The 15,630-nt window shown below is 57.8% G+C and overlaps 4 protein-coding genes across 12 annotated transcripts in view; 2 read left to right on the top strand and 2 right to left on the bottom strand.

Moving 5' to 3' along the window:
* The window catches only part of CUNH16orf70 (chromosome unknown C16orf70 homolog), a 29,364-nt gene extending 27,591 nt beyond the window's left edge, over positions 1-1,773 (top strand). For all 3 annotated transcript variants that reach the window (XM_036345855.1, XM_036345857.1, XM_036345856.1), the window contains one exon: positions 266-1,773. In XM_036345855.1, the coding sequence (XP_036201748.1) occupies positions 266-352 (87 nt within the window). In that variant the 3' untranslated portion in view covers positions 353-1,773. The remainder of the gene's footprint in view (positions 1-265) is intronic.
* B3GNT9 (UDP-GlcNAc:betaGal beta-1,3-N-acetylglucosaminyltransferase 9) lies at positions 1,324-6,091 on the bottom strand. Its single transcript, XM_036345860.1, has 2 exons — positions 4,040-6,091; positions 1,324-3,728 (listed from the first exon to the last, which is right to left on the bottom strand). Exon 2 carries the CDS (start codon positions 3,700-3,702, stop codon positions 2,494-2,496), a length of 1,209 nt encoding a protein of 402 aa, XP_036201753.1. The 5' UTR covers positions 3,703-3,728; positions 4,040-6,091; the 3' UTR covers positions 1,324-2,493.
* A 108-nt stretch (positions 6,092-6,199) lies between these two features.
* Positions 6,200-11,661, bottom strand: TRADD (TNFRSF1A associated via death domain). 3 transcript variants are annotated; one of them, XM_036345867.1, is made up of 5 exons: positions 11,503-11,661; positions 8,490-8,648; positions 7,396-7,670; positions 7,116-7,317; positions 6,200-6,988 (listed from the first exon to the last, which is right to left on the bottom strand). In XM_036345867.1, exons 1-5 carry the CDS (start codon positions 11,657-11,659, stop codon positions 6,678-6,680), a joined length of 1,104 nt encoding a protein of 367 aa, XP_036201760.1. In that variant the 5' UTR covers positions 11,660-11,661; the 3' UTR covers positions 6,200-6,677. The 3 variants fall into 3 exon arrangements, with proteins under 3 accessions (XP_036201760.1, XP_036201762.1, XP_036201761.1); XM_036345869.1 differs by lacking the exon at positions 11,503-11,661 and adding an exon at positions 10,566-11,275; XM_036345868.1 differs by lacking the exon at positions 11,503-11,661 and adding an exon at positions 8,958-10,525.
* FBXL8 (F-box and leucine rich repeat protein 8) lies at positions 11,576-15,473 on the top strand. 5 transcript variants are annotated; one of them, XM_036345866.1, is made up of 3 exons: positions 11,576-11,698; positions 13,372-13,566; positions 14,154-15,472. In XM_036345866.1, the coding sequence occupies exons 2-3, from the start codon at positions 13,415-13,417 to the stop codon at positions 15,124-15,126; spliced, it is 1,125 nt and encodes a 374-aa protein (XP_036201759.1). In that variant the 5' UTR covers positions 11,576-11,698; positions 13,372-13,414; the 3' UTR covers positions 15,127-15,472. The 5 variants fall into 5 exon arrangements, with proteins under 5 accessions (XP_036201759.1, XP_036201758.1, XP_036201754.1 ...); XM_036345865.1 differs by having other exon boundaries at positions 11,594-11,698; positions 13,376-13,566; XM_036345861.1 differs by having other exon boundaries at positions 11,602-11,698; positions 11,943-13,566.
* The last annotated feature ends 157 nt before the right edge of the window (positions 15,474-15,630 follow it).

Raw genomic sequence — 15,630 nt, 5'->3', positions numbered from 1 at the left:
GGTGTGGTGGAGTATATGTATCCCATGAGGCTCAGGCAGACGCTAGGGCAGAAATGATGCCTAACATGAGATAAGGGATGTTGAGGGATTGGCCCAGTCCTGTGCAGTTGTGTTGTACACACAACCTCCACGCCCATTTACAGGGCCTTCTTTGGGTCCTTTCTCTGCCATCTGAGCCCCAGTGCTAATCCCACTGGTGGTTTTTGTGGGTCTGATTGCTTGCTCTGCTCCGTCCCTTTGACTTGCTGTCCTCTTCTCACATCAGGTTATGCAGAATAACCACATTGCCTCGGTGACCCTGTATGGCCCCCCCAGGCCTGGTGCCCATCTGAAAACAGCAGAGCTCCCCTAGGGACATCACCACCTGTGCCCCTCTCCCCCGTGGAACTGTGCGTCACATCCTCCTCAGCGGGTCTTCATGTGCCACCTGTGGGTTTTCTTGGACACCTTGCCAGTGTTGAAGGGCTGTTGTGATGTTCTGAGATGAGGCTCAGGCTGGGTGCTCTGCCATGAGATGAGAGACCCAGGTATTAGTCTGTCCGTCCTCAGCCTGCTGGTGCCAACAGGGGACACAGACTGCAAAGAGAAGCACAAACTCTGAGCCTTGATACCTGAACCCAGGAGCTTTTGGCTAACACTTAAGGAGGCAGGGTTCTGTCTCCTCTATCCCACACACATCGGAAAACTTGGGACCCTGTGGCTGAGAACGCAGGCACCCAGGACGAGGACATGGTCCTGCATTTGGCCCAGCATTGCCACATGACCCTTAAGGCAAGCAGGTAGCACATCCTTAGGACTTAGTTGCAACTTTTGCACTACATCCACTTTAGTTACTTGATGAGCTGGCTGTTGCCAAGGTGGCCCACCTGCCCTTCCTTGTTCCTTTCTTGCACGCGATCCCTGCCAGGCCCAGTAGGCACACCCAACTGGTTGAAACAGCTTTCTTCCATCCAGGTACGTGCCCAGGCCTGGTTCCCATCTTTCTTAGAGCCAGCCTTCAACGTTGCCTCTGCCCCGCTATGCCCCAACCTGGCTGGCAGGGCTGCATGTTTCCATCCTTTTTGCCTCTTTTATTTAATGCCAAAGTTTTAGCCAAAGACATCTTCCTCCTTTGTTGTGTTTCAGCATTCTGTTCTGCACTGTGGGCTGGCTCCCCTGCCCCAATCCTGGGCAGTGTCCCCTGGCTGGGCCCATTCATGGCTCAGGCTTTGGGGACTCAAGGAGGGCTGAGCTGTTCAGCCTCTTCATGGGTCTTGCTAAGGAAAGTAGCATATGTGCTTTAAAAATATTAACCTTTTGAAAAGAATTGAGAAGAGAAATGTATAATTTTATCCCATTTTTAATATTTTGGTCTAGCAACTTGTGATACATAGATGACAATTTTGTGAGTTTTTCAAATGTGTGTACAGATTTTTGTAAATATGACTTTTGTAATTAACTCATGTACAGCCTCATCCTGTATAGTTTAACGATGAATGTGCAGGGGACCTGCCCCAGGTTCCTATATGATTCCTGGGCCTACATCCAGGCTTGTGTGGCGCTCTTGTGACTTTGTGACTGACTGGTGTCTTCCCATTTGGACTGTGGCCTGGCCAGAGACACCACCCAACCCCCACTCCACACATCCCCATGTTGGGTCAGCCAGGACTGATCTCATCCTCCTGGAATGGGGGAACCTTCCTCATGTCCTGCCCACACCTCTCTCCAATAAAGACCTATGCCCTTAGCAATGGCTCACCACGTGCTGTTGCTGGGATGTTTGTACTAAAATAAGTGCGGGGTCATTGACTTCTTTTTTTAGAATGTGGGAAATGTATAGTGGAGTCATCTTAGAAGAGGTTCCTTGGCTCCTCTGAAGGGGCAATAGATTGCCCTAGTTGTGTGGGTATGGGTTAGTTGGAGGTGGGGAAAGACTTAGTTGCCCTGTGTGTCTCGATCCCTGCTGTTGCAACCAAACCAGGGCCCAGGAAGGGGGTGTCTCCTCAAAAGGAGATCTAAAGGCTTCGACAAGGCTGAAAATACAATTTGGAGAGACAGATGGGAAACAAAATGCCTACTTTCGGATTGAGTTTTAATGGAATGTCTGCCAGTTCCATGAAGGCTGAAGCCAGATCCCCACACCTCCTTGTGGGATGTAGCTGTGAGAAAGGCCTGTATGTGTGCATCCTCGGGGTTTCAAACCAAGTTGTGTGGTCAGAGTCCATGAGTCCCTACCACTTCTCCCGACACACTCCCACACACCCCATCCCCCCTACCCCTCAAAGGTTTGTCATTAGATGGTTCCAGATCAGCTCCCAAGTAGGGGGACAGGAACCAAGCGCAATCTTCATTCCCTGGAACCCTGAGGAAGCAGACATCTGACACCAGCTGGTTCCTGAACTCTTATGCCCCTTTTTGGGGAAGAATCACATACCCTGCAATAATCCACCTGGGAAACTCGTCCATTCTACATCCTGGATCTGAATGAGGGGAGCTTTGGGCTGTGACATGTTACTACGGCCCCCACTGGAAGGGGCCAGCAGCTACAGGCCGTGGATGTGCACAGGCTGGCCCAGGCGAACCATGCAGTAGGTGCCACATTAGCCAGATGTCAGCGGCCGATAGTCCATGCACTACAACTAGCTCACGGTAAAAGCAGGGGTCAAAGGTGCGCAGGTGCGGCGCAGCTGAAGGTTGGGGTATGCCAAAGGTGCGGAAAGCAGGATGAGGCTCAGGTGTGAGCCGAAGGCGCTGCAGACACATCCCCAGAAAGACATCGTCTATAGGGAAGAGCTCAACCTGGGCGCAGGCACCGGCCAGGCGGCGGAGCGTGGCCCCCGAAAGCACGAAGCCGCCTCCGCCAGCGTAGGCCGGGTAGGCCGGCAGGCCATACACAGCCTCGGGAATGTAGTACTTGCTGGCTCGCGCCCGGATTGGCCGTGCCTGTACGATCACGTCACCCACAAGCAGGTCCTGCGCCGGGTCCCGCGCCGCCAGGAACTCCAGCAGGTTTCCCACGTGCATGAACACGTCCGCGTCGCCCTTAAAAACGAAGCGTACGTTGGGGCAGTAGGCTGAGGCCCAGGCCAGAAAGTGGATCTCCTTGAGCGTTAGGTTGAAGAAGGTGTCGTCGAAGGCCCAAAGCAGGATGTCTGTGTAGGTGCGGCTCTCAGCACGCAGTAGGGCGCGCCAGCGCGCTTGCGAGCCTGTCCCCTCCGCCTCCGTTGGGTCTGAGCCTGCGCCCTTGGGCACGCCCAACAAGAACACGCGGCGCACGAGCGCCCCTTGCACGCGACCCTCAGCCCCCCACGTCTGGCGCACAGCTTGGCGCCGCTCAAAGTCGGCCGCCACTGATTTGACCGCGATGAGTAGGTCGGGCCCTGCGCCAGGTGCGCCATCGCCTAGGCACTTGTGCGGCTGGTTAATGAGCAGGGGGAAGCGTCGCTGGTCCTTGGCACGCAGGTATCCGCGAAAGTCAAAGGGACCGGTGGGCGTGGGCGGCTCCGGCGTATCCTCTTCATAGACCTGCAGGGCTGCGCCCGCGTCCGGCGCCTGGAATACACGGAGCCGGGGGGTGGGCCCCCGCGCTGCCCTCCCTTGCGCTCGCGGCGCTCTAGTGGTGGGAGCTCTGCCATCGCGCTGCGCATAGAGCAGGAGGCTGAGGGCGGTGCCCAGGATCAGCGTGAGCAACGCGTCCCCACGTAGGCGCAGCCTCCACCTCATGTCCGCGTGGCCGGCGCCCGCGCCCCCTGCGGAGAAACTCTGTCAGGGTTCCCGGCCCCGCCCTCCCCGAGGGGAGGCGGCTGGAGGCCACCCGCCGGGGTTCCCCAACTACCGGCGGTTCATCCCCCTCCTCTGGGCTCCGTTACTCCCCTCATCCCCCCACCCCGATCCGGATGGCACCCTGAAAGGGCAAGGAGTCTTCCAAGCAGCCAACTCCCGCCCCTCAACTTCAGTCCTGGACGGGGCTCCAAGGCCGGGCAGGGAGAAACGGAGCCTCAGCCCCACCCCCACCCGCCTTCCCTGCCTTGCGGCCGAATCCCTTCTACTCTCTACTCACCACGTCGGTCCTTGTGATGTGGACACTCACACGCTTGGCCCTTGGGAGCGGCAGGGCCCCGGCCGCGGGGGCCTCCGGGGCTCAGCTCAGGGCCCCAAGGGCGGCCATGGACCCGCCTGGGCCAGATGCAGCGTTGGCAGAAAGGGGGGCTGGGGCTGCTACCACGTGACCCTCCAGCTGTGCGCGCGGACAGCTGGAGTTCAGCTCCACCCAGGCGACTCCGGGAGTGCTGTCTCCGAGTGGGGACTAATCTCAGAGAGGGATCCTAACAGGCAGCTCTTTCTGAGAATTCCCGGAGAGGTGGGTTCTGGTCTGGATACAGGCTCAAGCTCCCCAATTCTGCTTTTCGGGGGGCGGGGGCAGGAAAAAGCAGCCTCAGGTCTTTGGGAATTCAGTCCAGGACCCTTTCCTCTGTCCTCCCTTGCCTCTCCCCCATCCATCCACTGGAACACATTGCCTCTGAAGAGACAGACTTAAGTGCTCACCTGTGAAATTAATTTATTAAAAACACAGGCCAACCCTGTGTGTGTGTGTGTGTGTGTGTGTGTGTGTGTGTTTTCACCAATTAATTTCACAGGTAAGCACTTAAGTCTGTCTCTTCAGAGGCAATTCTGAGTCCCCTGCTCCCTAATGCCCCAGGCCAGCATGGCCTCCAGGTAGAAATAACCAAGCCTGGGCCACTGCAGGCCAGATTAGGGAGCTCCGGAAGTAGGCCAGCGAGCAAAGGGTTTAATCTGGGGCCCAGGTGGGCAGAGAGGTACTGTGGAGACTGAGGGCCCAGTCCTTGCCTAGCTCTGCTGCCAGCTCCCTCTTCCTGGAACTCAGTCTGAGAGGAGCCTGGAGTAGACAGTCCTCCCCACCCCACCCGAGTTTGAGGACAGGCTATGGAAACCAGCACCGCTACCCAGCGCCATCCTCCTTCCAGTGGCTATGCCTGCTCCTGACAACTCACCACAACGTTCTCCCTTCAAAAGCAAGCCCTGCCTCCCGAGCCTCACTTTCCTGTTCACAGACCTCTCAGGTGTCTGCTATCGCTTCTTCCACCACCTCACCTCCCAGGCCCCTGTGGCCTGGCTTCAGGCTGAACCCGCCATGTCCTAGAAATACCTCCCACCCAGGAGCCTTTTCCTTGACTGATCTGCAGCCTCCCCACAGCAGGTGGGTATTCCCCTGGCTTCCAACTCTACTTTTTCTTTGCTCTTTGGGGGGCTCCTTTTCTGGTCAGCGTCCTTCAGGACCTCCCCCTGGGCCACCCCACCCACTCCGCTCTGTCCATTGGTGTATCTTTAGCCTTGACCCTCTACTGAACTCAAAACTAAAGATCCAGCTTACACTCTCCCTGGATGTTCTACAGGGAACATCATGCCCAACTTGTTCCAGACAGAGCAAGCACCTCACCTCCTCCAGGCCCGCCTGTAACTCAGCAGAAGCCTCACCTTTAATCCAACTTCAAAGACAGAAACTCTGGGGTCCTCTCTCACCTCACTCCTTATCCAGTGTCACCAGGCCTGTTATCCTTCGTCTAAAACAACTCTCAGTGTTCATCCCTTCCCTCCATCTCTGCTACCACTGTCCCAGCCCGGGCTTCTCGCTCTCTCTCCATCCTCACCAGCCACCCAGCCTCCATCCCTGAAACCCTTGCTTCTCACTGACCTCGGGATAAAACCAAACTCTGTAAAATATGGCTTCCCAGACCCCCTACTATCCACCTCTCCCACTCACCAGCCGGTCTTTACAAATCCAGCCACCCCTAGGTCCAGACACTCAAACTTCCTGTTCTTGGAACATCTTTCCCTCTTTCCTCCCTCAAGACCTCACCTGAGGCTGGCTATGCCCAGGACATTGCCATTCTCTAAACCCCCCGACCCCCATACACCCTCCCTTATTCACACTCATATCGCTCCCAGGAAGCCTAAGCCCTAATCTGGGTTAGGCCCCTGCTTAGTGCTCCCACAATTCCTTGTATTTTTTCACATCAAGAACCAGGTACCATGCCCTGGCTGGGTAGCTCAAATGAGTGTCATCCCGATAAGCCAAGGTTGCAGGCTCCATCCTTAGGGCACATACAAGAAGCAACCAATGAATGCATAAATGGGTGGACCAACAAACTGATGTTTCTCTCTTCCTTCCTCTCTTTCCCTCAAATCAAAAAATTAAATATTAAAAAAGAGAAACAGGTAACATTTTATTACTGTTGCTTAATACTTGGAGTCCCATATTGAGTGTGAATTGGGAGCTGTCTTGTTCACCAAAGTATTTGTAGCACCCAGGATGATGCCTGAAACAACAGCAGGTGCCTAATGAGTGATTGTGCAATGAGAGAAGAGGTAAGGGCTGGCCAAAAGCCCCCCTTCTGGGATAGGTGAGGTGAGGCCGACCTCTGCAGCAGATCACCCCCACACACTGATATCATAGTATCTGGGGCGGAATCCCCAATGGCACCGCAGCAGGCATGGTGGGTGCCGGTCTGACTCCTGGAGAAGGCAGTCAGTTCTGCCCAGCAGCGCCACTAAGTAGGGTTGTAAGTCCTGTGAATGGACAGGGCAGCCGTAGCAGCAAGAAGGGACCCTAGAGTCATCCAGGTGCTCCAAACCCTGGCTGGGCAACTGGCTGACCGTCCCTGTGTCTGGTACCCAGCCTAGGCCAGGGCGCTATCGGGATGCGCCAAGCCCAGCAAGTCCTCTGCCAAGCTGGTGAGCTCATTCTCCTCGAGCGCCTCCACCAGGCGCTGCAGCGTGGCGCGGCGGCCCTCGGCCTGCACGAAGCGCCTCAGTAGCTGGAAGGCTTGCTCGTACAACCCCTCGCGCTCGTACTCATAGGCCAGGGAGTCCAGCACTGGGTCCCTCAGTGCGCGACAGCCACGCTGCAGGGAGCGTCCAACCTTGCGCCATTTGAGGCCCACTGAGCGCGCAAACGTCTGCTGGTCCTGCAGGCTTATTGGCCGGTTCACTGCAAGGGGGGGGGGGGCGGGAGGGAGAAGCGGAGTGAGCTGGGGGCGGGGGCACACCGATACCCTTCCATTCCCGCCCTGCCATTTCCAGGTGACCCTGTCTCTGCCTCTCCAAGGGCGCCTCACCTATGGGCTGGCCCTGGAACATAAAAGTCTGGCCAGATGGTGGCGGTGGCGGTGGCGGTGGCTTCTCCGACGAAGATGGGGCCAGGGACTGCATGGGGGCTGGAGCTACCTCTACGTTGCCACCCTGGCCCCCTGAGCCAAAAGTCAGATTCCGGAGCGCATCCTCCAACTCCGTGAGTTCCTCGTCCCGGAGCCGGTCAGGCTAGGGAGAGGAATGCTGCGTCGGTGGGGGTCTTAGCCACGAATCCCTGCCCCACCTCTGGGCCCAGTCCCGCCGCACCTTCTGGGCAAAGATGCAACTCAAACAACGCTCCTCATCTGCCAGCAAGGCGTCCAGCCGCTCCGCGCCGGCGCGCAGCTCCAGTTGCAACGGCACCGAGTACAGGGTGAGCAATGCGGCCAAGCGGCCCTCCAGCGCGGCGCGCAGCGCCCCCTCGCGGTAGGCGCGGAGGAAGCGGCCGCAGGGCTGGCGTCCGCAGAAACGCAGCTGCACAATCAGCTGCGGATCGCTGCGGTGGATCTTGAGCATCTGCAACTCGTCAGGGCTCCCGCTCTCTGCGGAGGCGGGCAGTCAGGCGCCAGACGGTCCGCCAGGGGACCGTTCTCCAAGCAGTCGGAGGAGGGGTGAAGCCCGTGGTCAGAGCCCCTCCCTAGCCCCCAGACCTAGGAGCGCGGGTTTACCCCAGAGCTCCCAGCCAGAAAACAAAATTGGGATGCCAGAATGAAGGTCGGGACCTATCCCAGGGAGTGGGTACCATCCTAGCCCCATCTCTGGAGCCCCAAATTAAGGTGTGCAGAGGGGACGTGCGGAGAGATTTTGCAGCACAGAGGGGGGCGAATGCCCTGGGCAGCCAAGCCATCTGGGTAGGAGGCCAGCGGGGCAGGGAAGGGGTGGGAGGTCTCGGATTTTAGGCCTCCACCAAGTATGGCTCCTGCTGCCCCAGAGTGGGATCCCCCAACCAGGCTCAGTCTCCTGTCGCCTCTGCCCTGATATGGGAAGGGGACCCAGAAGGTAGTTACTGGGAAGGGGTTTGGGGCAAGGAGTGCTGCAGTGAGAGAGGAAAAGAGGAGAGAGATGTGCGAGATTAGTAGAAAGCAGTGATCCGACTGGTTTGGGGGGTGGAGGACGTTAGTGCACACATAGGTAGACCATACATAGACACGTAGATTAGATATCTACACCCAAGGGCGCATATGGGTAACAAAGAAGACAGCCTAAGCAACCAGTCCAATCCTTGCCATCAGATCTTTTCCCTACTGGTGGTTAGGCACATGCCCACAGAGTTGAACAGATTGGGGGGGGGGGGAGTTTCTCAGCCCCTGGCCCCGCCCACCAAGAGCCTCCCCTTTTACACGTATGACTCAATCACGCACCTGCCAATGCAGCCCGAAGAGCCCTGTACACCGCCACCTTCTGCTGGGGATGAGCGTAAGCTTCTGACAGGGCCACCTTGTCCAGCGAGGACTCCACAAACAGGTATGCGCTGCCCACCCACTCCTCCAGCCCATTTGGCCCAGCTGCCATCTCGCCTCCTGGAGATGCAGATAGGCATCCAGATCACCCCAAACCCAGCCCTGGGGGCAACCCATCCAGTCCCACCTGGCCCAGTTGTCCCCACCCAGTTGGCATACTTGTTCATCATCTCACAGGCAGCCCCCTTGTGTGTCTGGCTCTACAGAGTCCAGCCCAGCTCAGCCCAAACTTGCAGTGAGGACTGTCCCTCCCTCCACTGCCTTCTCAGAAGAAGAGCCCGTGGTCACAGTAGCGCGAGGGGAAAGGTGCTATCCTGCAGTGGAGGCAGAGAAGCTATGCCTTTTCCTCAGACCAATTGTCTCTCTTACCGAAGCTGACCGGAGACGTCATCCTGGAGGTGCCCATGCCACACAGACAACGGGACCCCGGTCCTGGTATGCCCTCAGCTTAGACCTGAGCTCCCAGGATCCCTTAGGACACAGCCCCCCTCTCCCACCACAGCAGTGTTCTCACCTGCATTCCTAACTACACATTCTGACTTCACTTCAAAGGACACCTATAGTTTGTGCCTGCCCAGATTCCCTTCCCCAATCCTGATGGACTTTGGGGGCCTTCTCTCCTCCCTTTAATCCATGTGCCTGTTGGGAGGGCTAACCCCCACTCCCTAGCTCCAGGTGTGGGCATGTGAAACAGGCCTGGCCAACCTGCATATTCCATTCACCTTTCTAAAATGATTAGTTCAGAGTCGGGCAGGTTCAAGACAGACCAAGCAACCTGCAACTCTGGCCGGACCAATAGGAAAGAGGCACTAGTTTCTCTTCCCTTGGGGCTGAGCTGAAGGAAGGGGAGGTCTCCCTCCTTTGTCACTGCTTGGGAAGAGCCTGAATGAAAATGAAACTGACACAAAGGAAACAGAGCCCAGAGATGAGGAGGTGCACTCCCAACCACATACTATGCCCCTGGCTCCAGCTGCACCCTGGACTTCTCAGTTATGTGAGCTAAATCATTCCTTGTTGGTCCAAAGTACTTGGAGCTGGGCTCTTGTCTTATGCAGCTGAAATTGTTCTATTACAGATTCCTTCCCTATTCAGAGAGAGTCAGGGCCCTGTGGTTCTGGCATATCCTCCATCTACTGACAAAATCCTAGCCCTAGACCAGGGGCAAAATTCCCAACCAGGGAACCACACTGCACTGACCTTCAGTTCAGTGGCCTCCTAGTCACAGTGCCAAGAGGCCTGCTCCTTCCTCCTCACCTCACCTGAGGCAACATCCCACCCTTATCTATCCTATAAACATGGGCTCAAGACCCCACCTCCTGCCCCATCAGCCTTCTTTACTCTCTGATCTTTGGCATTTACATATGGTGGGTAGGAGCATGCTGAGCCCCAGTGTGAGCACCCTGGACTGATTCATTGCTCTGGGCAGTACAGATGGGGTGGTCTCAGCTGGCATCTATTTACATGAGGGACAGGGAACCTCGGAGGAGGGATGCCAGAAGGAGCCAGGACCATAGACTTGGATAGTGTTGGGGCAACTGTTTCAGATCTGCCCCAGACCTCAACCTGAGAGCCAAAGCCTGGACAGTAACTGGGCAGGGGCCATGCAGCATCGCCCAGACCTGGCAAGAAAAATACCTGGTGATGGTCCTATCCTGAGTCTGAGCCCAGGGATATGGCTTTTGAGCTCCCCACCCCCATACCAATAACCTTTTGGTAGAAAACATATTAATACTTGTGTGTTTACCCAAAACAATGCTCTATGGGAATGGGGGAGATGGGGGGGGGTGTTCAATTGTCATTGTATTTAGCAATATTCTATTTTATGTAAAATACATGTTCTTTGTATTAAAAAAGCAAAATTAATTTGTTTTCCTTAAAAAGCAAAAAAATAAAAACAAAAACAAAACGGGGTGAATCTCTGTAGGTGCAAATGAGGCCAAGTAGGGAGACAAGGGGGGTAGAAGAGTGAAAACCTACCCTGGAAACGTCTGCTCTTTCAGGTTTTCTTAGTCCCCTGACTTGAAGGTGCAGACCCCACGGATGGATGTGGTCCCGCCCCAAGGGGTGGAGGGAGGTGGTAGGACGAGCCAGAGTCTGCCCAGCAGGCTTTTCGGGGAGGGGGGGCACTGAAACCTGGAGGAGTGGGGAAGCTCCATCACACCCACTAGGGCTGGACAAATGGGGGAAGTCCAACAGGTCTGCCAGGCCCTAGGCTCCTAGTCCCCTTGGGAACTCCTCCTACGCCTCCTTCCACAGAAGCCCCTCCTCGGGAAGCCCCAAGCCTCACCCTCCCGGAGTCTGCCTCTCTGGGCCCGGCCAGGATGCGTCCCGGAAACGCTTGGCCGGGCTGAGACTGAGTGACACGTGGGTACCGACTCAAGAAAATACACCTCTACAGCCAGGGGCCATCGCCCCATTAACACACCCTCACAGTGGGGGAGGGGGAAACAGCCCCACCTCTGGCCCGGTGAGCGGCAACAGCCTGCGGGCGTGGGCCCTAGAGGACTGGAAGCCTGCGACTCCTAGCATCCGGGCGGGCGCGTCCCCTACTCAGCTGCACCCCTTCCGAGCCCTGCAGGGGAGCTCCCAAGCCTCCCACTTGCCCACCCTCACGCTGGGATTTCTCACGCACGACTGGTTGGGACGGGGCAAGAGGTCTTTGCTCACAGATTCATTCAAAACCAGCTCCGCCTTCTCACCTGCGGCCTCTCGAAAGCCCCTAGCTGGGACAGGGAACCCGGGGGGCCAAGGTCGGTACCCCTTTTCCTGCCTCCCACGTAAACAGCCCAATAGGCCACCGCTACCCCCTGGCCGGGCAGCCTCGGATGACAACCTCCCCGCTTCCAGGATCCTGAGCCAGGATCCACCTCTGCTCCCGCCAGCACCGCGAAGCCCACCCACCCTCTGCACTAACCTGGCCCCCAGGCCCGGCCTGGCTTCCCACGCCAGCTCCACTGGGTTCGCGCGGCTTCCGGGTGTGCGCCAAGCGCAGGGGCGGCGCCCCAGCTCGAGCCGCCTCGTCCGCCCCGGCGTCCCGCCCCCGGGGCTCCCCGCGGCTCCTTCTCGCCCATTGCTCTCCACCGCGAGTCCCCAGCCTTTCCACCTAGCAGGTAAGACACTGGCGTCCGAGGTTAGACGGCAGGAAACACTGCCCGCGGCCAGGGACCTCGGGGACTTGTGGCTCTAACGAGACCACAGGGCTCCAGGACGAAAGAGCTGCCCCGCTTCCTCGGGCGGGAAACAGACGGGTCAACAAAGGGACGTCCCCTGGGGACCAGAATTTTCGGATGCTTTCTGGGGGATCGAGCTCGATGATCTCTGATCTCCGATCTCTGCTGCTCCCGGCCACTCAAGACGGGGTGCCGGTGGGTCCCAGGTGGAAGCCTGATCGAGGGTGTCTGAACTTCCAGGACACACGCGCAAATTCCAGCAGGAAGCGTTAGTCTGGAAAATACGGGAAATCGAAAACTGGCAAGTGGTGTGGAACGTTGTGTATGAAAACCTTCAAGCACCTTAAAATAACATTGGCAACTTTTCCAACAACGCCCGCCCGGGAAGGTCCGCGCTCGCTCGGGGGGTGGACCTGCGGAATCCCAGCTGAGTCTGGGAGCCTGGACTGCCCTGGGGTCAAGATCGGGACTTGAACTCAGAGCCCCAAGCTTTCCTCCCACTAGTTTCTCATTGGAAGTACCCGGGACGTCTTCCCGGCGAGGGGAGGACGGGAAAGGGCATTCCCCTCTCTAGGCGGATTCAGCGGTGCCCCACCGCTCCTCCGCTTCCTGATTGGCTCTGGTCCCTGTCAATTAAAAGTCTTCCCTAATGCTCCCGCCCTATTAACCCTACTGTCACTCTCTAGGGACCGGCGAGGCTAGTAGTGGGGTTAATCGCCTTGGGACCTGTGGGGTCCACCGGCCCTTGTTGAAATTCAGAGCCCTGGACCCTCCTCTTTCCAGAGAGTCTGATTTAGTAGATGGGCCCGCGGATTCTGTATTGGGAACAAATGTCGGAGTGGTTCCGGTCCCCTCGCAGTCTGAGAAGCCCTCATTTCAACGGCCCTCCAGGTAGGGCTGGGACCCAGTCCTTCCCTAGTACTGAGGGTCCGAGCTGGGAAGGAAGCAGTTCAGTGACCCCTGAAGACTGGCCTGGGCAGCTCTGAGTGTTATGTAAAGGGAGGCAGGGGGAGGTGAGGTGGGCTCTCTGAGCTGGATGGGGAGGACCAGGTTGTTCAGAGTCAGGGCCTCTATGCAGTCGCCTTCCAACCTCTCTAGGAAAGACTTTAGTTACTGGGAGGAAGATCAGAGAGCACTGTCTACATTTTAGACTCTAAAACCTGGGCACTTGGACTTTATCAACTCGGCGCATAGATCGTGCTTGCTTTCCTTTTAATACTGTATAAAATGGGGATTTTTTCCCCCCAACAAGTGATAACGTAGTGTAAAGGAGAATCAGATGTTCTCTCTTTCCCTTCTAAACGAGAAAATAAATAAATAAATGAGCAAATAAACCAGAAATCCTTCAGCATCCAGGGCCGACTTCATGAGTCTGAGACTTGTGCAGTAGCACAGGGCCCCATGCTTGGTTTGATGACTTGGTTAAATGCTCTGCTTGTCACTGGCTTGAAGTTCTTAAACATGTTTTGAACGAGTACTGCATTTTCATTTTGCACTGGGCTCCACAAATTGTGTATTAGCTCCTGGGCCACAGGTATTTCCATACATGGGCTCTGGTGTTCTCCTCCACACTCTGGCTTTCCGGGGCCCAGGGACACCTTTCTCTCTCCAAGCCAGAGCTGCTGGGAGCCTCACAGCCCCCACCCCACACCAGCAATGGCTGAGCCTGGAGAGCAACTGCCCCAGGAGGTGCTGGCGCTCATCTTCTGCCACCTGCCCCTGTGGGACCGTGCCGCCGCCGCCAGGGTCTGCAGAGCCTGGGCCGCTGCTGCCATCTGCAGCACTGTGTGGCACGACACGACCATCAGGTGAGCCCATTCCTCCCCTCCTTCCTCCTGCCACCTTCCAGTCTTCTCCCTCTCTCCATGGAGTCTGGGGGTTGGGGAGATTCAGTGACTCCCTGTATTAAAAAGAATAATAATTACTAACGTTTATTGACTGCCTACTATGTACCATTGTTATAAGTGCCTTACATATATTAATAGATAGTATTATCTCCATTGCATAGATGGAAAATTGAGGCAGAAAGGGTTAAACACTTCCTGCAAGTCACTCAGCTAGAATGTAGCTGAAGCGAGTGTGAACTTGGCTATGCATGTCTCCTTAGAGACCACTGAGAAAACCCAGTTCCTAAAACCCTGGCTCTCCATGCATAGGGTTTCAACTTGCATCAGATGCATCTGAAGTCTTCTAAAGGGATAGGGTGGGCGTTCCCTCCCAGCATTAGCGGCTAGTTTGGGGTAACCAGACATGGTCGGGTCAGGGGTCAGGGAGGTGTATGGGTAGGAAGCAGAAGGGGATGGTAGTTGGAATCCAGGCCGAGGGATGGGTAGAGGTTTCTTTTCTGCTCTCGGGGACACAGCCCATGCTTTTTCTCCACCGCGCTAACCCCAAGTTGCTACTGTGAGCGAGAAGGCATGCTACTACCATATCTGTCAGCCTGCCTGGACCACATTCGCAACCTGCGTTTGGAATTTGAGCCATCGAAGGAGCCGAGCCGCCGGATGGCCAAGGAGCTGCTGACCGCACTGGCAGGCCGTACCCCAGGACTTCGAGGCCTGCGCCTGGAGTGTCGCGGAGAGAAGCCGCTCTTCGACGCGGGCCGCGATGTCCTGGACGCCGTGTCCGCCATCTGCCGGGCCGCTCGCGAATTGCGTCACCTCGACCTGCGGCGCTTGCCCTTCACTCTAGACGACGCGCTGGTGCTGCGGGCGGCACGCGGCTGCCCCGAGCTCCGCAGCCTTTTCCTGAACAACGGCACGCTGGTGGGCAGCGTGGGGCCGGGCTCCGTGCTCGAGCTGCTAGAGGCCTGCCCGCGCCTGTGCACCCTCGGCCTGCACCTGGCCAGCCTGTCACACGCCGCCCTCGAGGTGCTGGCGGCGCCGGACCGCGCGCCTTTCGCTTTCCTGGCCCTGCGGTGCGCCTGCCCTGAGGACACACGGGCCCCCCCTCTGCCCAACGAAGCCTGGGCCGTGTTGCGCCGCCGCCACCCTGGCCTGGCTGTGGAGGTGGAACTGGAGCCGGCGATGCCTGCTGAGAGCGTGACGCGCCTTCTGCAGCCCGCAGTGCCAGTGGCTGCGCTGCACCTCTGCCTCTCTGGTGACAGCACCGGCCCCGTGCGCTTCGCTGCGCTGCACTACGCCGCAACCCTGCGCGTGCTCGAGGTGCGCGCCGCCGCTTCTGCCGAGCTGGACTCCGCCCTGGAGCTGCTGGCGGAGCGCTGCCCGGGCCTGCGCGAGGTGCACTGCTTCTGCGTGGTGCGACCCTCCGTCCTGCACGCCTTCCTCGCGCACTGCCCGCGCCTGCGCAGCTACACGCTCAAACTAACGCGGGAGCGCCATCCCTGGCGGCCCACGCGTGTGGAGTGATGGGGCAAGCCCTCTCCCGCCCCGGCCCCCAGCAGGCGTGCGGCCCCTCAGATGCCGGGTGGATGTGCCCAAGAGAGCGCCAACTGCTAACCTGCTCCGTCAGGACTCTGTTGCCACTTGTGCCTCTCGAGGATTTGGGGGGAGGGGTGCCCTCCGTCCACTCAGTGCTCTCGACATCTGCAGGCGGCCCCGATGTGCCCGGGTACTGGGATCACCCTCCTCCAACCTCCCACCTCTGCGCCAGCTCCGCAACCCCCTCCGCCCGGGTGGGGTGTGGCAGGGGAGGGCACAAGCGCAGGCCGAGCCTTGCGGGTAAGTGTGGAATAAACAAATCCTGCAGCACTTCTGTGTCTGGTGACAGACCTGGTCGGCTCTGAAGGGGGCGGGCAGGGATCCTGCAGAGGTCGGAGGAGTGGGCGAGATTGAGACCGCAAGGTCCGCTGTACCGAAACAGCTGCGGGAGGCAGGGGTGCGGCGAAGCCCCAGGATTCCGGAGGGGGGTGT

The sequence above is a fragment of the Myotis myotis genome, unplaced genomic scaffold (assembly GCF_014108235.1).
Source record: "Myotis myotis isolate mMyoMyo1 unplaced genomic scaffold, mMyoMyo1.p scaffold_m19_p_19, whole genome shotgun sequence".
In the NCBI taxonomy this organism is placed as follows: Eukaryota; Metazoa; Chordata; class Mammalia; order Chiroptera; family Vespertilionidae; genus Myotis; species Myotis myotis.
The sequence above is the reverse complement of the archived record's forward strand: the minus strand, read 5'-3'. Positions and strand labels throughout refer to the sequence as shown.

Bases quoted from the DNA above. Each gene is read 5' to 3' on its own strand.
- TRADD (XM_036345867.1), bottom strand. From the start codon at position 11,659: ATGGGCGAGAAGGAGCCGCGGGGAGCCCCGGGGGCGGGACGCCGGGGC. The intron at 8,649-11,502 runs GTTAGTGCAGAG...CTGCATCTCCAG, and splicing joins AGGCCGGGCCTGGGGGCCAG to GAGGCGAGATGGCAGCTGGG. The intron at 6,989-7,115 runs GTGAGGCGCCCT...CCCCCCTTGCAG, and splicing joins GTTCCAGGGCCAGCCCATAG to TGAACCGGCCAATAAGCCTG.
- FBXL8 (XM_036345864.1), top strand. From the start codon at position 13,415: ATGGCTGAGCCTGGAGAGCAACTGCCCCAGGAGGTGCTGGCGCTCATC. The intron at 13,567-14,153 runs GTGAGCCCATTC...GCTAACCCCAAG, and splicing joins TGGCACGACACGACCATCAG to TTGCTACTGTGAGCGAGAAG.
- B3GNT9 (XM_036345860.1), bottom strand. From the start codon at position 3,702: ATGAGGTGGAGGCTGCGCCTACGTGGGGACGCGTTGCTCACGCTGATC.